The 18,903-nt window shown below is 36.2% G+C and overlaps 1 protein-coding gene across 1 annotated transcript in view; it reads right to left on the reverse strand.

Annotated features, from left to right (window-relative positions):
* The window catches only part of Gnai1 (G protein subunit alpha i1), a 71,979-nt gene that overhangs the window by 9,467 nt on the left and 43,609 nt on the right, over positions 1-18,903 (reverse strand). Inside the window, exons 2-5 of the mRNA XM_042684674.1 lie at positions 16,447-16,489; positions 16,214-16,355; positions 9,693-9,850; positions 7,436-7,564 (exon numbers count right to left, since the gene is read on the reverse strand). Of these exons, the coding sequence (XP_042540608.1) occupies positions 7,436-7,564; positions 9,693-9,850; positions 16,214-16,355; positions 16,447-16,489 (472 nt within the window). The remainder of the gene's footprint in view (positions 1-7,435; positions 7,565-9,692; positions 9,851-16,213; positions 16,356-16,446; positions 16,490-18,903) is intronic.

Raw genomic sequence — 18,903 nt, forward strand, 5'->3', positions numbered from 1 at the left:
TCTGTCTCCCAGCAAGAGTTTATAAAGTAAAGCAAAAGTTTAAATTTGCATAGACTACATTATGCAACCTAGAAATAACCACTTATATAATGGAAACAACATGTGAAACTGGTGCATTTCAAAGGCTTCATTTATCTAAAGGGGCACTAATTAAAATAGTCCCTATTTAGTTTCCTGGCAAAAAATAATTTTTCCCTACAGAGCAGTACTGCCCTATAAACCAACTCTGAGTACAATCACTTAGCATTGGCTACTTCTGTCACAATTTAGGCAGTTTGCATTTTGGTGTTGCCAGAAACTGTTCAGTAAAATATGCTATTCTTCAAATAACTTAGCCCTATTGTTCCGTTTCTCAGGAGAATACTGACTGATAGAGATAATAATACCAAGAGACAGTTGTTCTTGTAACAAATATCTAAAACTGTGAATTTTTTAGCTTTGGAATTAAGTAGAAAGTAGAAACTGATGAAATCTTAAAGTAATTTACAGGAAAAAAAAATCTAAAGTATCTTGAAAAGAAAAAGTTAGTAGAAATTTAAATATTAAAGTTGCTTCTGATATGAGCTCAGCTAATAGAGGACAGCAAGAAAGTTTTTATTTATATAACTTTTGGGGCATTCTGATAACATATGTATATACATTTATATGTGTATGCATACATATGTACAAAATATATACACACATGTATATATTTACATATATATAATAGTAGATAATTTAACACTGATCAATACTTCCAATGAGGCCAAAAGGATATGAAAAACAGGTTCTTACACACTGCAAGAAAGGCGATATTTGTGATAAGTCACAAACAATTGGTTAAATTACCTTCGACTGTTAGATGGAAGGCACAATTTACAGAAATAAGCTTAGATATTTGCTGAAGAAATTTTCAAGCAATGTGAATGTTGTTAATGCTTCCAATAAAATGAGATCAGGTAGAAAATAAGAGGAATGAACTTCTAGGCCAAAAGGAGCTCATTCTCACCCCACCCACATGAAATAACAACATGTATGTAACAAGGCAGATATTGAACAGATAAAAACACAAGGCAAAGAATGCTATGAATTGCCAGCTATCATCACAATCTAGAACGTAGCAAGGAAGATTCTCTCTCAGAGCTGTCAGAAGGAGCCTGGCCTTGCTGACATTTGGATTTCATTTCCTAAGCTCCACAAGGTGAGAGGAGAAATTTGGTAATCTTTTTTTCTTATTCTATTTCTCACATTTTTCTCCATATTTGACTTTCCTCCCTAACAATTACCATCTCCTAAACATTAGACTCTCATTTATTTATCTCCTCTCCAACTCTTCTCCAAGAGGGTAAAGACAATGGCCTTGTCCCTTTTTGCTCATGTTACAACCCTAACATTGGAAAAACAAACTACTTCATGGAACCCTTACTTGGTAGGCAGTCACTCTGCCACTCGAGGTATGCCCCTAGTTCATAAACTTCTCATTATTACAAATTCCTTACTGTCTCATTTTGAATTTGTTAATACAATCAGAAATTAAATATATAAATATATTTCGCAAGCTGGGTGCCGGTGGCTCACACCTGTAATCCTAGCTACTGAGGATCATGGTTCAAACTCAGCCCAGGCAAGAAAGTCCATGAGACTCTTATCTCCAATTAACCACCAGAAAACCAGAAGTGACACTGTGGCTGGAGTGCTAGCCTTGAGCTGAAGAGCTGAGGGACAGTGTGCAGGCCCAGAGTTAAGACCCACAACTGACAAAATAATAAAAAATAGAGTTGTGCTGGTAGCTTTAGTATGGTCTTGTTTGTGATCATTTGGGTAAATGCCCAAAAGTGGGATTGCTGGGTCATAGGGGAGCTCTACGTGGAGTCTTTTGAAGAACCTCCATATTACTTTCCAAAGTGGTTGAACAAGTTTATACTACCAGCACAACTATGTTTATAGCATTATTTACCATAGCTAAGATATGGAACCAACTAGATGCTCCTCAGTAGATGAATGGATCAAGAAAATGTGGTATATATACACAATGGAATTCTATGCCTCCATCAGAAAGAATGACATTGCCCCATTTGTTAGGAAATGGAAAGACGTGGAAAAAATAAGTAAGCCAGTCCCAAAGAAACATAGGCCCCATGGTTTCCCTTATTTGTAATAACTAGTATATGTCTGAGACAAGCAGAAAAGGTCAGATATGTTGATGTTAGGTGAAATGAACTCCAAGATAAGTATTCAAATGTTTTTTTACTTTCATGCGATTGTTTCTAACATATTTATAAGATGATTTCTTTGTTGCTTTGTATGTCCCTCCCCCACGATATAACCCCTGCTTTCACTGTATTTGATGTTGGTATAATTTGAGGGGAAGGGAGAAAACAAATTGTTTAAATGGGGATACAGGTGGACCCCATTGCAACAATGAGATGTACAAGTCATTATGTGGAAAAACGAACTTTACAACTTTGGTGTGGGGGGAGGGGTGGGCGGGATATGGGAAGGGATAGGAAGAGGAAACAAAGGAGAAAGCAACAATGCTTGATAAGAAATGTACTCATTATCTTGCCCATGTAATTGTAACTCCTCTGTACAGTATTTTCATAATAAAAAATTAAAAAAAAAAACCTAAAAACAACAAAAAGAATATTTTGCAGTTAAAATCAGAAAAAGAATTCCAACATGAAATACACACAGAGATACAAAGTGCAGACTACTTTCACAGATCCTCTGTGGAATGATTCTAAACACATTTCTGCTCTCCTTCAGGCATATTCAACATACAAAATGGAAAGCTGGAGCCACTATGTTAGCAAAGCTAGCGATTTAAGGAGCACAGATCCCAAATGAGACCATTTATTTGAAATTCTAGACAAACTGGTGGTTATCTTTTAAGTTAGCCATCAGAAAAAGTCACTAAAATATATTCCATGACACTGTACCTCACTCCAGGAGTCAAAATGGAATGAGTTGGACAAATGGGTTTCCTAGAAGAATTATGGATCAGTCAAATTCACTGAATCCTATGGCTTGCTTAATGTTAAAATGACAACTCGAAAAATTATCTAGTGATGCTTAGCTACATGTGCAGGCTGTAAATACAATCTGTAAGTAATATTTTAAGAGTGCAAGGAATCAAATTTGGAGCAATTTCATATAGAACTAAGTAACTGCTTTAAGTACCAAATAATTGATTTAACACATGTCATTGCCATCTGTCACCATATACAAAGCCTTAAATAGACAAGAACTCATTTTCTTATTAAGTGTCCTATGAAGGGCAAGACTGTCAGGAATCCTAATGGGGTTTTCATAGCTTCTTAATAGGAGTATATAAACCCAGAATCCTTAGATGCTAACTCTCCCACTACATATTCCCTACTCAGTCTGCAGTGGAGCCTAACATTACCAAAATAAAAGTTTTTCTCAGACCATGGTCATTAAAAAATTAAGTAAACCAAAAATTAAAAAAAAAAACACAATCTCAGGTATACCAGCTTAAAAATGTGCATTCTATAGACTTATTCTAATGGTGAACTTCCTTACAATTAAAAATCATTTCATAATTTAAGGATAAATAACAGTTGTCCTATAGACAAATGATATGTCATTTAATATTACAGAAGTATAACAAGCACAGTAAAAGGTAAATGATCGGTGAGAAACCTCAGCAGCAAAAATTGTCCACTACGAGATTTCAAAAGAATTTTTAAAGAAGTAAAAGCATATGCAAAACCATATTATGTATTCAAGTACTAAATAAATACTGCCAGATGAACTAATTATGATCTGTATCTTCAGTTTAAAAAGCTAGACAAAATTTTGTGGTCGTGAAGAAGCCATGGGAAACTGAAATTGAACTTTTGTCCTTTGGAAACTTCAATTATGTAAGCCACTGTTAGATCAGTGATAAGTAACAGTAACACATGTATTATATTTTAAAATTCTATAGAAGAAATCAAGAGTATGTACAGCTAAAGCTATTTAACTATCTTTAAACTTGTTACTGAGCTTTCCTTAGGAAATTATCTGATGATTATTTTTTTATCTCTGACTAGCAACCTCTTATTAAGATGCTTTAGAAATTCTAACATTCTGGCACATTTATTTCTAGTACTGGTAATACCTGAAGCAAAATGTAATCGATAATCCATGTTAAATCATTATATGGGATGATTATCTTGAATCATAACATTTTAAGTCAAAATAAAAGAGAAAAGTGAAATAGTCTTTATAAAGCAAACAAGGGATATTTAGTTTAAAACTTGAATGCAGAAAAAAATAGTTTGGGTTGAGGATGCAACTGGGGTCTTTTGCTTGCTAGGCAGGTATTCCATTACATAGGCTACTTCTCAGAAGAAAATGTCTGCATGCTGAGATACAACTATAATGTCAGCACTGAGAAGGCTGAGGCAATAGGATCAGGAGTTCAAGGCCCACGGCGCAAGACTTTTTCTCAAAACAAACCAAAAAGTTTAACTCACAGAAACAATATATTTGGAATAGATCTACTTTTTTCTTAACCCAGTATTCGGTAGATCCAGATACCCAGGGCACGCTCAGTCTCTGCACAGGTCTGTGAAGGGAGCTGGCTGCATCTAACACATGCCTGCCACTGCAGTTTCCCTTAAAAGCAGGATGACCCATTGCAACAATGGTACTCACAAGAGACTATGTTGGAAAAGAGCCTTATAACTTTGCGGAGTAGAGAGACAGGGGAGGGAAAGAATAGTGGGAGAAAAACAAAGGAGGGGGTAACAATGCCAAGACTGTACTCATGAACTTACTAATGTAACTGTAACCTCTCTGTACAGCATCTTTACAAGAAAATAAAATTTAAATTTAAAAACCAACCTTAACCATTATGACAAAAAAAAACAAGAAACAAAAATGAAACATAAAGTAAAGCCCTTCCTGTTAAAGCAAGAAAATCAAAGAAGAAAAGATTGCACATATATGGTACATTTACTTCTAGGATTTTAAAATTTTTTATTTTCCATAATACATGTTAACTAGCACGTATACATTGTAGGGAATGTGTAGGCATTAATATGGGGCATGAGAACACATCTAATTAAAGTGAATGAGTTAGATACTGAATCTCATGGGAACTCACACACTGTTCAAGCTCTTTGTGTTCTGTGGTTCGGTGTCCCTTCTGTAGGACATTTAACTGGTACATGGAAAATGTGACTGACTGATGTTTGTGTGTGTGTGTGGAGATGGCAGAGGGGAGAGAGAAAGAGAGGGAGGGGAAAGGAGAGGGAGAGGGAAAGAGAGAGAGAGACAGACAGACAAACTGTGGCTTGAACTTGGCCTTACGCTCTCTCTTGGCTTCTCCACTCAAGGATGGTGCTCTACCACTTGAGCCACTTCTGATTTTTGCTGGAGAAACGTCTCGTGGATTTGTTTTTTGCCCAAGCTGGCTTAAAACTAGGATCTTCAAATCTCAGCTTCCTGAGTCACTAAAATTACAATGTGTGAGCCACTGGCATCCACTAGACACTTTTTAAAGTATCTGAATTATCTAAGTGCTAGTGGCTCATGCCTGTAATCCTAGGTATTCAGGAGGTTGAGGTTTGAGGATCACAGTTTGAGCCAGTCAGGGCAGAAAAGTTTGTAAGACTCTTATTTCCAGCAAACTACTCAGAAAAAGCTGGAAGTGGCACTTTGGTTCAAGTGGTAGAGTACTAGTCTTGAGCAAAAGAAGCTTAGGGACAGTGCCCAGGCCCTAAGTTCAAGCCCCAGGACATGCAAAATAATAGTAGTAGTAGTAGTAGTAATGCTGTAATAAACATAGTTGTGCTGGTAGCTTTAATATGTCCTTGTTGGTGGTCATTTGGTTAAATGCCCAGAAGTGGGATTACTGGGTCATTGGGGAACTCTATGAGGAGTCTTTTGAGGAAACTCCATACTACTTTCCAGAGTGGTTGAACGAGTTTACATTCCCACCAACAGTGTAGTAGCATTCTCTTTTGGCCACATCCCTGCCAGGATCTGTTGTTATTAGATTTCTTGATTATAGTCATTTTAACTGGGGTGAGACAGAATCTCAATGCTGTTTTGATTTGCATTTCTTTCATGGCCAGGGATGTTGGACATTTCTTCATGTGTCTATTGGCCATTTTTATTTCCTCTTAAGAGAAGTTTCTCTTTAAAGGCTTTAGGCCACTTATTAATGGGCTGTTGTTTCTTTGAGGATTTGTTTTTGGGAGATTTAATTTTTTTAGTTCAAAATATATTTTAAGATATGGAACCAACCCAAATGCCCCTCAGTAGATGAATGGATCAAGAAAATGTGGTATATATACACAATGGAATTCTATGCTTCCACAAGAAAGAATGACAGCACAGGCCATTTGTAAGGAAATGGAAGAACTTAGAAAAAAATCATATTAAGTGAAGTAAACCAGATCAAAGAAACTGCTAAGAAACAGTACCCAGGCCCCGAGTTCAAGACACAGTTACCAGCACCCCCAAAAAAGTAAAGAAAGAAAACAAGAATCTTCAAATTAACACATTAGATTCAGTTGTATTTAGGTCCACCAGTTTTTCTCATTTCTTGAAAATTGGTATTTATTGGAAAAGGAGAAAAACAGTTTTGTAAATTTCAACCTAACAATTTACTGGTTAGTTGTGAGTTTGGTTTATTATAAAATGAGGGCAAAATGAACTCTCAAGATTCTTTCCATTGCTGCCAGCTAAAATTCAATGTTTCTCTCTGGAGACCTTAAAAAGCTCATATTCCGTACACTTCAAATACATATTTTTCATCAGAAAACATTGCAAATATCAGCTTGCTAGGAATAAAAATTTCCATGAAAAATTTTAAAAACACACCCTCATTGTCATTATTTCCGTAAGTAACCACATAGTCCTCAAGTAAGAATCTTTCTCTTTTTTTCCCTAATTACACACAGCAGTTTTCCCCAAGGTTGCTATGGTACATTAGAGAATTTTTTTCTTTTGGTTGGTTGTGGGGCCTGAACTCTGGGCCTGGGCACTGTCCCTCAGCTCTTCAGCTCAAGGCTAGCGCTCTATCACTTTGGGACACAGCACTCTCCTGGGTTTTTCTACTTATGTGGTACTGAGGAATTGAAACCAGGGCCTCATGCACTCAAGGCAAGCAGTCTACCACTGAGCCACCTTCCCAGCCAGAGAAATATTTTTTATTTAAACATAAAAACAAAAAAAAGAAAACAGAAAATACCCTACTTTTTCTTACATTACTGTAACAATTAGAGGCAAAAGGCATTTGCCTATTTTTTCTCCCAGAAAAATAAAATATTCTTCGTTTAAAGTCCTTCCTTTTGCTTTTTTTTGTCCCAATTTGTTGCTCAATCACTTAAGGAAAGTTTTCCAGCTCCCAAAGTATGCTTATGCTTATTATTATGCCTTTTACCTCTAAAGCAATGTGTTTTAAGTATGAATTTGTAAATCCTGTTTGAAAGGTACTCACTTAAAGTGAAGTTCTTTGAAAGTGAAATGAGTTTCCACAATTCCTGTAGTTTTCACTCTAGTTCTGAGCACATCTTGCTGAGTTGGTATATAATTGTTTTGTGCTATTCTGTCCAAGTCATTCAGATAGCTGAAGAAACATCAAAATAACATGCTAATAGTAAGTATAATCAATGAAGATCACCAAAACAAAGACGAAAACATTTGTCAATGTATGAGATAAGCTGAACACACTGGAAATTTTTTATGTTCTGTGTAATAGTGTAAACAGCCAAATTAAGCTTTTATGTCATACACTGCCTAGTGAAATAACAATGTTCACACTTTCCCAGCCACATATCTTTTAGTGTGTTTTTTTTTTAATTTGTACACTTTGGTTTGTAAGTACAGCAACTCAGAGACAGTAACTTTATAAACAACCCCTAAGCTAATGAATATCCTGGTTCAATTCTTAAAATTCGTCACTACAAGCTAATGACTCTAAACCATGTCCTAACTATGCCAAAAAGTATAGGTAAACCAATTATAGACTGAAGCTAGTCCTAGGTAAAGAATGACATACCCTATCTGAAAACCACCTAGAGCAAAACTATGCAGGAGGTTTACTTGAGGATACAAACATCTGCCTAAAAAGTGAGAAACCTTGAGTTGAAACAAACATAAAACTTCATTATATTTTTTTATGCAACTCTGTTTATTTGTATATGTTCCTTCTTTGTTAAGGTTCTTTTTTTTTCCAGTCCTAGGGCTTGAACTCAGGGTCTGAGCACTATCCCTCAGCTTCTTTGGCTCAAGGCTAGAGCTTTATCACTTGAGCCACAGAGCCACTTCTGGATTTTTCTAAGTAGTTCATTGGAAATAAGAGTTTCACAGACTTTGCTGCCCAGACTGACTTTGAACCATGAACCTCAGATCTCAGCCTTCTGAGTAGCAAGGATTGTAAGTGTGAGCCACCAGTGCGCCAAGCCATTTTTAAGGATTTTAAAAGTCCTAACTTTGGAGGAAAAACAAGGAAGCTTCAGGTAAAATGTGAATTTGTGTCTTAGGTTGCACGTGAGAAAAAAGTGCATGCTTGTGGCTTCTATCTACTACTCCTCTAGAAATAAATATCCCCTTTACTCCCTAATGACAGCTCTTAGTCATTCATCTAAAACTCTGACAATGCTGTCAACTATGCTGTGATATAAAAATGTAGTAGTACCACAAGATGCATTATAAGAAAGCAAGTGACTTTGTGTCAAGTTTTGGAAATGATAATCACAGAAAGTCCAGGTATGAAGAAAAGAATGTGGAACTGAGTTACCAAAGAAGGACTCATGAATGAGAGGTATAAACATAAACACAAAATAATTGGTGAGCAATAGGGAATATCAATCACTTTAGAAACTATAAAACAGAATGAAGACAGGAATGGTCATGTCTTAATTCTTGGGAAACTAAGCCCAAGGGAGTATATACTATCTCACATGAAAAGACTAGAATAAATTCTAAGTTAGAGCATGGGGAGTATTATGCCGCCTTGTGTAATACTAAAGCAAATGCAGTATCTCTGAAAATAAATAAAATCAGTTTCACTGCCAAAGGTACAAGCTATTGTAAATTTAAAGTGGTGTTTGGGTCTTGTAAACAAAAGGAGTTCTTAAATTTTTGTTTGTTAGTTTTTCAGTGCTATAGGTCTAACCAAGGGCCTTCTACACGCTTATATATGATGATAGTTCCTCAATCTCTGAATATTTTATTTGTCATAATTCCTCAATCTCTGAATATTTGACAGAGTTAAAAATGTTTTACAGTGAAGTGTATGTGATATGATGCTATACTGGCATAGAAATATTATAGCCTGTGTCACCTCTACAGGATGAGTATAACTTATCCGAAATGCCTGAAACCAGAAGTATCATAGATTTTTGCATTTTCTGGATTTTTAGATTAAGGATACTCTCTGTGTATTGAAATGGCCGAATTAAGAAACTCCTTTTATTTTGTTGATGATAATCCCCCATTACTTTCATCTGTGCTATAAATTCCATATACACAATGACATATCACATTGTAAGAAAAAAGAAATCTCATTGACAAAATAGTTACACACACACACACACACACACACACACACAGCTTTCAAATTGTGTCACCCTTAATATCTGAGTTGTACCAAGAAAATGTCAGTCAAGTCTGCAATAAAACTGGCTTGTAGGTCTGTTTGATTTGCAAGTCATTATTCACCATAGTTTGGTTCTGAAGTTATGATTACTTACTACGCAGCGGAATCATTAAGCTGGTACTCCCGGGACCTGTTGAAACAGGCTTGTACACCACTGTCTTTCCACAATCTCTTTATAACTCCAGCAAGTTCTGCAGTCATAAAACCTTCTTCAGCAGCTCCAGCAAGCACAAAGAGTTGACGGGCATCATCCTGAACATTTGAAAACAAAATATGTAGAAAGGAAAGGAAGAGATTAGAGATTTTAAAAAGACAATACAGAGAAGTTAGAGAAAAAATCAGTATGTAAAAGGGAAGTTTCTTTACGTGTTTTTTTTTTTTTTTGGGTTCGGTGGTGGGCACTGAACTCTGGGCTGGGCGCTGTCCCTCAGCTCTTCAGCTCAAGGCTAGTGCTCTACAACTTGAGCCACAGCGACACTTCCGGCTTTTTTCTAGGAATGGAACCCAGGGCCTCAGGCATGCAAGGCAAGCGCTCTACCACTGAGCCACCTTCCCAGCCCCAATCTTTACGTGTTTTATAGATGTGTCATAGCTTTTCTTTTTCAAAAGCAGCACTTTAAAAACTGGCTAAACCAAAAACTGCATGATCATCAATCACAAGAATTTTATGTATGTTGTATGGCATTAGGAAGCTGAAAGAATCACTAAATTGTAACATGCAAAGGGAGGGAAACTAATGATGGTTTTGAGAAAACAAAAAATCTATAGCTAACTTCCATCCTAAAAATATTTTTAATCCAAGAAACACCATATCTAAATACCATTATAGCTTTTCTAAAAGTAGAATGCAAGTAAATGTTGTAGAATGTAATTAAGTGTTGGTTTTCTGATATGTATTATAGGTGCAAAATAATTAAAAGAAGGGAGAAGACAATGTGGAGTAAGCAGACTTACAGAATAATCTTAGAGTACTTGGAGAACTTGAAGAATATACATATTAAACTTATGACAGGAGCAGGTATTTACTAACTCAGGCATAGAGAACAAAATAAGCATAACTTAGGAGTAGACCTCTTCACAGTATGTTGAGAGGATAACCTGTAAACATTTCTAGATGATAAAATAAAGTTAATTCAATTTTGCTTTGTGTTGAAGCTTCTAACATTTGGTTATTCTGATTCACAAGTGATCAACTATTCTTCATCAGTTTTGTCAGGCAGAAATATGAGTCACTAAAGGCAATCCCAATTTTCAAACATTCATATGAAAAGAAAATAAAAATGAAAACTCATATGAAATTAAGTTTAATATAATTATTTAACCAATATACAAAAATATTATTTTGACATGGAATCAATGTAAACTTAATATTAGATAATTCACTACTTATACATATATACAAATATATGTATATATACATATTCTTCAAAATTGTGTAGTTTATACATTCAACACATCTTCATTTGGACTGCACCCATTTTAAGTACTCCAAAGTGACATGTAGATAGCAGCTACTTTTTCTTGATAAAACAACTCTACAGCCTCCAGATGACTGACAGACAGACATATATAGAGAGACAGAGAGACAGACAGATAGGTGGATGAAGGGGAAGGAGGGAGAGAGGAAAGGAGGGAAGAAGGAAAGGAGGGGAAAAGGGAGAAGGGAAAAAGGAAGGAAGGACAGGAAAAAGAAAAGTTGTTCCTTTCACAGTTGGAACAGTTCCATTCAATTAACATAAAGCTACAGGTCTCATCATCCTATGTTAATTCAATGACTAATCCATAGTTATTGAAAGGACATTCTTCCAAAGTACAGTTGCCCTTTTGATATCTATGGGGTTAGCATCTATGGATTCTTAACATAAAAAATATATGGAGGAAAATGTATCTAAACCGAAGATGTACACAATATGTTCTTGTCATGATTCCCTAAATTACACAGAATGATAACCACTTGCATGCTATTTACATTGTATTTAGGTATATTTAAAGTATTTAAAGGATATAGGAAGATGTGCTATGTGTAGATCATATGCAAATGCTATGCCAATTTATACAATAGACTTGGGCATTTTCAAAAGCTGGTTATCTACTGAGGGTTTTGGAGCCAATCCCCCAAGAATAGCAGTAGATTCTTGTAGTGATGAAACATAGTACGATTAAGTATCTAGAAGAGACCTTGCATTTGGTGACACTGGAGAGCTGAATGCACTAGCTGACAATATGAATTCATCTTGTTGCCAATTTGTGAAACGTTTTCTTTTCAGCTGGAACTCATCAGGAAAAATAATTAAGTCTCTCAGCATGAGAACATATTATTCAAGCATATGTTTCCCTTTTTAGTAAACCACAAGAGAAATGCATGCAAGCCAGCAACACGTGCACAATATCCTTAACAAACCCTGTATCTTATGTTCATCAGTCCTTCTTAGCATCATTAATGCAACTGCAGTAAAAAATCATTCAATTTTGCAGATAATTACCTTCTCATGAGAAAGTTCTAAGGTTGACTACTTTTCTTAAACTATACCAAACATAACTTCTCCCTTTAAATAAAGTACTTTTCAAGTAAGTATTCTCTCTCTCTCTCTCTCTCTCTCTCTCTCTCGGTCAGTCATGGGGCTTGAACTCTGGGCCTGAGCACTGTCCCTCAGCTCTTCAGTTCAAGGCTAGCACTTGAGCCACAGAGCCACTTCTGGTTTTCTGATGGTTTATTGGAATAAGAGTCTTTCAGCTTTTCTTGCCCAGGTTGTTTTTGAACTCAATCCTCAGATCTCAGCCTACTGAGTAGCTAGGATTACAGGCATGAGCCACCGGCACCCAGCTTAAGTAGATTTTCAAGTGAGCTTTCAATAACTTTTTGACAGTGAAGACTAATACTCTTCATTACAGGTCATCAAATCATAGTCTCTTCAAACTTTCTAGGAAGGAGTCTAAAGAAAAACCAAAAAGACTTCAGAGGGTGGATTTATAAACTGTATACTTCGTGGCATTCAAAAATGTCTCCGTGGTTTTTTTTTAGATTTCACATATAAGTGAGATCATGAGATATTTTTCCCTCTCTGTATCTGGCTCATTTCTCTTAACATAATCTCTTCCAGGTCCCCTCTCCAACTGTCCCCCTGGAAAAAAAAGCAAAAATAAAAAACACAGAGGTCAAATAAAGAGAAAAAATTTAAACAGTGGGAGAAGAAAAGGAAAAAAGAAATAACAAGATGAATATCTCCCCCATTCTACAAATACATTCCTTCATATTTCAAGCCCCTCGTCAAAGTCAGTTCACCCTGAAGGCATTCCTCAGGAACTTTAGTGGACTCCACAATCCACCCACAGCTCATGAAGTCAAACTTAGACAATGAAGGATTTACTTTAGGAAATATGTAAATATGAAACACCATCTCTAAAATCACACACGCACACACACACACAATGGCTTAAGACAAGGAAACAGGCAATCATGTTTATCTTTCCCTTAAGATTTTTTTTTAAAAAGAAGTGGGACCTAAAAATAAGTAATTTTAACTAAATTGCAAAGAAAAAAATCTAGTACTCTGCAACAAATTTAGCATGAACCATAAGTTTTATTTTATCACAAGCAGAAATTATTGAAATATGTATTAAACACAAATACAACTTTCATGCTTATGAACTTTAGAGATATATGTATATAATATTAATAGAATCAAGAAATATTTATTATTTATGTGTTCTTTGTAAGTATAATAGAACCTCTGTCAACAAAGACAGAAATATATGATATAAAATATGAAGGACAAGCCAAGAACAGTCGCTTGCACCTATAATTCTAGTTACTCAGGAGGCTGAGATCTGAGAACTCTGGTTCCAAGACAGACCAAGCAGGAAAGTCCTTGAGACTCTTATCTTCAATTAACTACCCAAAAATCCAGAAGTGGAGCTGTTGCTCAAGTGGTAGAGTGTTGGCCTTGAGCAAAATAGCTCAAGACCTGAGTTCAAGCCCCAGGGGTGATTAAAAAAACAAAAACAAAGCTGGGCGCAGGTGGCTCAGGCCTATAATCCTAGCTACGAGGAGGCTGAGATCTGAGGATCACGGTTCAAAGCCAGCCCGGGCAGAAAAGTCAAGTGAGACTCATCTCCAATTAACTACTAGAAAAAAATGGAAGTGGCGTTGTGACTCAAGCGATAGAGCGCTTGCCTTGAGCTGAAGAGCACAGGGATAATGCCCAGAGTTCAAGCCACACGACCGACAAAAAAATTAATAAATAAAAATAAAATAATAAAAATAAAAACTAGAATGACAGGAAAGTATCCATCCATTGGCCGACATTTAGGCTCACTGTCTCCCTATCTGAATATACAACAAATATGGAAGTGTGGATATGGTGATAGGGTGTTGACTTTGAACTCTTTGGGCCTGACTGTTGGATCATATATTAGATCTCCTTTTAGGAATCTTTCCTTTAGGAATCTTTCTACTGTTTTCCATAAAGAAAGGACCAATCTATATTATCACCAACAGTTTAGTGGGGTTCCTTTTCTTCTTTTTGCTTCATACCCTTAGCAAGATTTGTTACCTTGACTTTTTGACAACCTAAAGATTGTTGTTAATAAAATAAAATTGTGTTAGGTATATGAATATATGTATATTTAGTACTGGCAATCAAACTCCGGGCCTTGTGCATACTAGGCAAAACAATCTACCCACAGTCCTAATATGAATTTTTGTTAAGTAAGACTTTAGCTGCCCTTGTCAAAGAAGAAACTCTGTGTGAAATGTTTTATTATATGATTCCACAACATCATATTAAAATTTATTCATTTTATTTTAAAAGAGAACTTGAAGTGGTGGATATTTTAATCACATTGTTTTATACTTTTGGATAAATGGAAAAAGTAAGTCAACCAATAGAAAATCTTGATAGTATTAGTAGGGAGATTACATACACATATTAAATGCATAAAATATTAAGGAATGATAAAAATGAACTGCAATAATAGAATATCTAACCTGTACCAAAAAATTTCTAAATTTATGCTAGGGTTCAGTATTTCTTGAGGTCAAGTTTTAATCAGTTACTATATGAGAGTAAGAGGCCCAGAAATGAATAACAAACTTGGAATAAATAGATTACACAACAAACAAGGGATGAAGAAAAAGAAGGAAAACACAGCATCTTAAGACCAGGAAAGCCTCCAATCAAACTAAAAACACAATGTTGGGACAACTAATGAATCAAAGGCACAGAGCCTTGATTAATTGGACTGTACTCCTCTCACCATGAAATCTGCAGGCTCCAATTTCTTTACCAGGAAAATAAAGAATGGAACCAGGCTATCTCCAAAGAGCCCCTGATACATATGGTTTTTATTTAAAAGAAAAAAATGTGCTTGAACTTCAGGCCTCATTCTCTTATTAACTTTTTCACTCATAGCTGGCCACTCTACCACTTGAACCATGCCTCTACTTTTTGCTTGGTTTTGCTGATTAGCTGGAGAAAAGTCTCAAGGATCTGTCTTCCCAGGCTGCCTTTGAATGGAAATTCTCAAATCTCATTTTCCATAGTAGCTAAATCATGGGTATGAGGCATTGATGCCTATCTTGGATGAAGGATCAAACTACTACTACCCAAACTACTGACAACTGGAAGATGGCAGAACATTGGAAAAGTGGTAAAATGTCACAGGTTACTGTGAGTATGCCCTCAAATGGGATCATAGAACATTAGTCTCTTCCCTTCTCACTTACTGCTTCCTAGAGACCATGAGGTGAGCAGATTCCCATACTACATGCTCTGAACATAGTGTACTGCCTTTCCCCAGGCCTAATACCAACAGGCCAGCAAACAAGAACTGAAACTCCCATGCCTATAAGTGAAAACTGTCTACCTTTGTTCTTCTCATAAGTGTGTATACATATATATATATGTATATATATATATATATATATATATATATATATACAAAAAATATATAAAACAAAACACAATCATTATGGTTGGCTATGAGATGACATCAAAAGGTCATGTGTCAATGTTTTAGTCTCCCCATCTACTAGCACTGATACATGGATCATGAGGATACTTAACCTTACCAATGAGTTCATAGTGGGTGTGTCTGGCTGGGGGAAATAGGAAATTGGAGGCTTGTCTTTGAAGGGTTTCTCTTAACTTTTTCCCCTTCCAGTCTTTCTCTCTGCCACCTGTTCGCCATAAAGTGAGCCACTTCTTCACTCCACAGCCTTGCCTCTGGCTCACAGCAATGGTCAGCTGACCATAGACTGGAACCTCTGAAACTGTGAATCTGACCCTCTCCTCCTTGTAGGTCACTTTGCTAAGATACTATGTCACTGTAAAGAGACGTGATTATTACACCAATAAAACATGTTACAGAACATATGACAGTGATTACTAAATTATCCAAATCACCTGATGGGCTGGGTAAATATAAAAGGGAGTACACGATTCTGTATATTCTGATTTCACTATCATCTAAGGATCCTGACTCACTTCTGTCCTTTTGGCTACTTGTATAAAACATTCCTGATCACTGACAAGCTTATACTGTTTTGTATGGTATTTATCACATGAGTAATTCTTTTTATTCATCAGGCCTACTACAACAACTCTGATAACTTACCGCCCGAGCTGAGTCACCAAAGTCTATCTTCAACCTCCCCATAGCCCTAATGATAGCAATAATTGACTGGATGGTGTTGCTGTAGACCACTGCTTTGTACTGTTTACATTCTTCTTCCGAATAACCAGATTCATGAATAATTCTAAGGAGATCAAAGAAAAAAATCATTCACTTCTTTGACAGAGGGTACAATTAGATTTTTTTTTAAAAATCAATAGTTTAAATTGACTTACTTCATCTGTTTCACAATTGTACTTTTCCCAGATTCACCAGCACCTAAAAAATAAAATAAATTATTTCTAATTAAGGTATCATTTAGGTATATCCAGCTTGCTAGGTACATACTTACTTTCCTCCAGCCCTGACAGGTATACATATGAGTTTGTGCACACCCATACATGAGCTATGCATACATGTGCACACACACGTATTTCTTATAGCTGAATTCTGTTCTATAGTAATATGAGATACAAAGCAGCAAATTTGTAGGATGACCAAGCATAAACATCTGATGTACAAGAGTACTACAGATAGTACAGTTAATAATAGCATATTGTATTGAATATATTTCTTTTTGTTCTTATTCTTTACTTTTTGTGGTGCTGAAGATTGAACTCAGGGCCACATTTTGCAACTAAGATACCACCAGCCCTATATTTTGGATTTTTACAACAGTAACTGCTTTACTATATATCTATATGAATCTCTTAATATCATATGAATCTTTAAAATGTACAATAAAATTTATGAAAAAAGAAAGATGAATTTTATTGGTTTCCAAAATAAGTCCATTTGTGTACCACTTCATAATATTTAAGTTCAATAGCTCAACTGAAAATTGCCTTGATTGTAAATTCTCTACCACATTAAAAATTCAATCTTCTTTTATAAACTGAAGCAGTATAAATTTGATTCAAGCTTTTGCTCCTCTTTATAGGATTTAACTGTTTAACCAATGATCTTAACTTTGACTCTAGTGAGTCAAAATGACAATGGTGTCAGGAATTCACATGAAAAAAAATTAAAAAGCTAGCAAAGCAGAACATGCCTGTGTTCCCAGTATTCAGAAGATAGAGACTAGCCTGCTCTACAAAGTGAGTTCAAGGCCAGTCTGAGCTACATAGTGAAATCTTGTCATAAATAACAAAATAACCAAAGTAAAAATATAATATTTTGTACAATATATGTTAAATCACCATTATTAAATCCAGCATATTTATCTGCCAGTATGAGACCAAAAGTCGCTTGGCTTTCTCACCTTCTTTTCCTAGGAGTCACAAAAACAGGAGTCATTGTCAAAACCTTACTTCACTCTGGACAAATGCAGGGTCTTTTCATGACGAGTCCTATTCTTACACCTTACTTTTCATGAAATGTTACTAGCACAATGACCACATACAGAGAGAGGTAGAGCCCACTTTACTACCCTTCCCACATAACCAAAGCAGCTATCTTTATATCCAACCACAGCAACAATTGATTTGGGCTCTTTTGACATTCTGTGTAATGTGGAGAACATCTGAGCACAGGACACAAAAAGAGGAAAACACATGTTCTCTTTGGCCACAATTACATGTCCTGGAGGCATTTAATTTCTGAGAGACAGAGCCTGGGATGCTCAGCGACTAGACTTTCCTACAGTGCTTTATGTCAGCCTTACTGTACAATGTAATGTTCTAAAAGCCCCACTGCTGCTCATGCCTCAAACCTTTAAACACAGTGTTTGCGCCACCGAAATGCAATTTATTTTGCTTCCTCTTGCCACCCTGGTGTTTCTCCATCACCCATCTCTATCTTCTGACCTGCTGTGCATGTGATTCCTACTACCTTTCCCAGTGCACAAATTTCTACTTGAATTCACAGCATCTCCCTGGTGCTAGACACAGTCAACCAGACATGAAGTTGCATTTATTTAAGCTATTTATTTAAGGTCCTACACAATTAGGTGGTAAGCTTCCAGGCTTCAACTTTCTCTCTATTCCTTTCCCTTTGCGGGCACAAAAAACACCCAAGTAGACAGACACACCACTATCTAATACCGGGTTCTAGTTAAAGGGCCTATCTGAAAAATTTACAAAGACAACTGCTGCAAACTTACTCATTATTTGACAGTTCAGAAATTTTTCCAAGATGCCCTCACAGTACACAGAAAATCAGGCACTGAGGAAACAAAAAAGGGTGTTCACTCTCATTCACAGACAGCCTTTGAATCTTTTAAGGCACCTGCCAATTAAGATAAACAACCCATTATTTATCAACAGCACAATTGAAGGCATTATGGCCTTCACATACTTCTCTAATCCACGTTCATCTACTCAGACCACTGTGGGAAGGCTGTGGGGTAGGCAGATTCTAGGAGGGTTATCCAGTAGCAGCTTCACTGGTGTCTATATTGTGACAAGTTGAATCAGTAGCTGCCTGATTCAAGTGAGGGGACATGTCCAATCTGTGTCCACACACAGAGCTTACATGTATAACCACCCATGTTCCATTCTGTGAGGAAAATAACTCAATGGCCAGGAAAGGTTCAAGTGATATTGGCTGAGAATAACTCAGAGCCATGCAGCAGAATAAGAGAAAAAATTTTAAATCTTAATGAGATGGGGGAAGGGGAACCTCTCTTGATGTTAGGTATTGTCTCTAAATTCAAAATCATTTTATATTTCTTAAAATATTGGGTGACAGGGAAT

Source organism: Dipodomys spectabilis, unplaced genomic scaffold (assembly GCF_019054845.1).
Source record: "Dipodomys spectabilis isolate Male_0828 unplaced genomic scaffold, ASM1905484v1 ptg000089l, whole genome shotgun sequence".
NCBI classification, from domain to species: Eukaryota; Metazoa; Chordata; class Mammalia; order Rodentia; family Heteromyidae; genus Dipodomys; species Dipodomys spectabilis.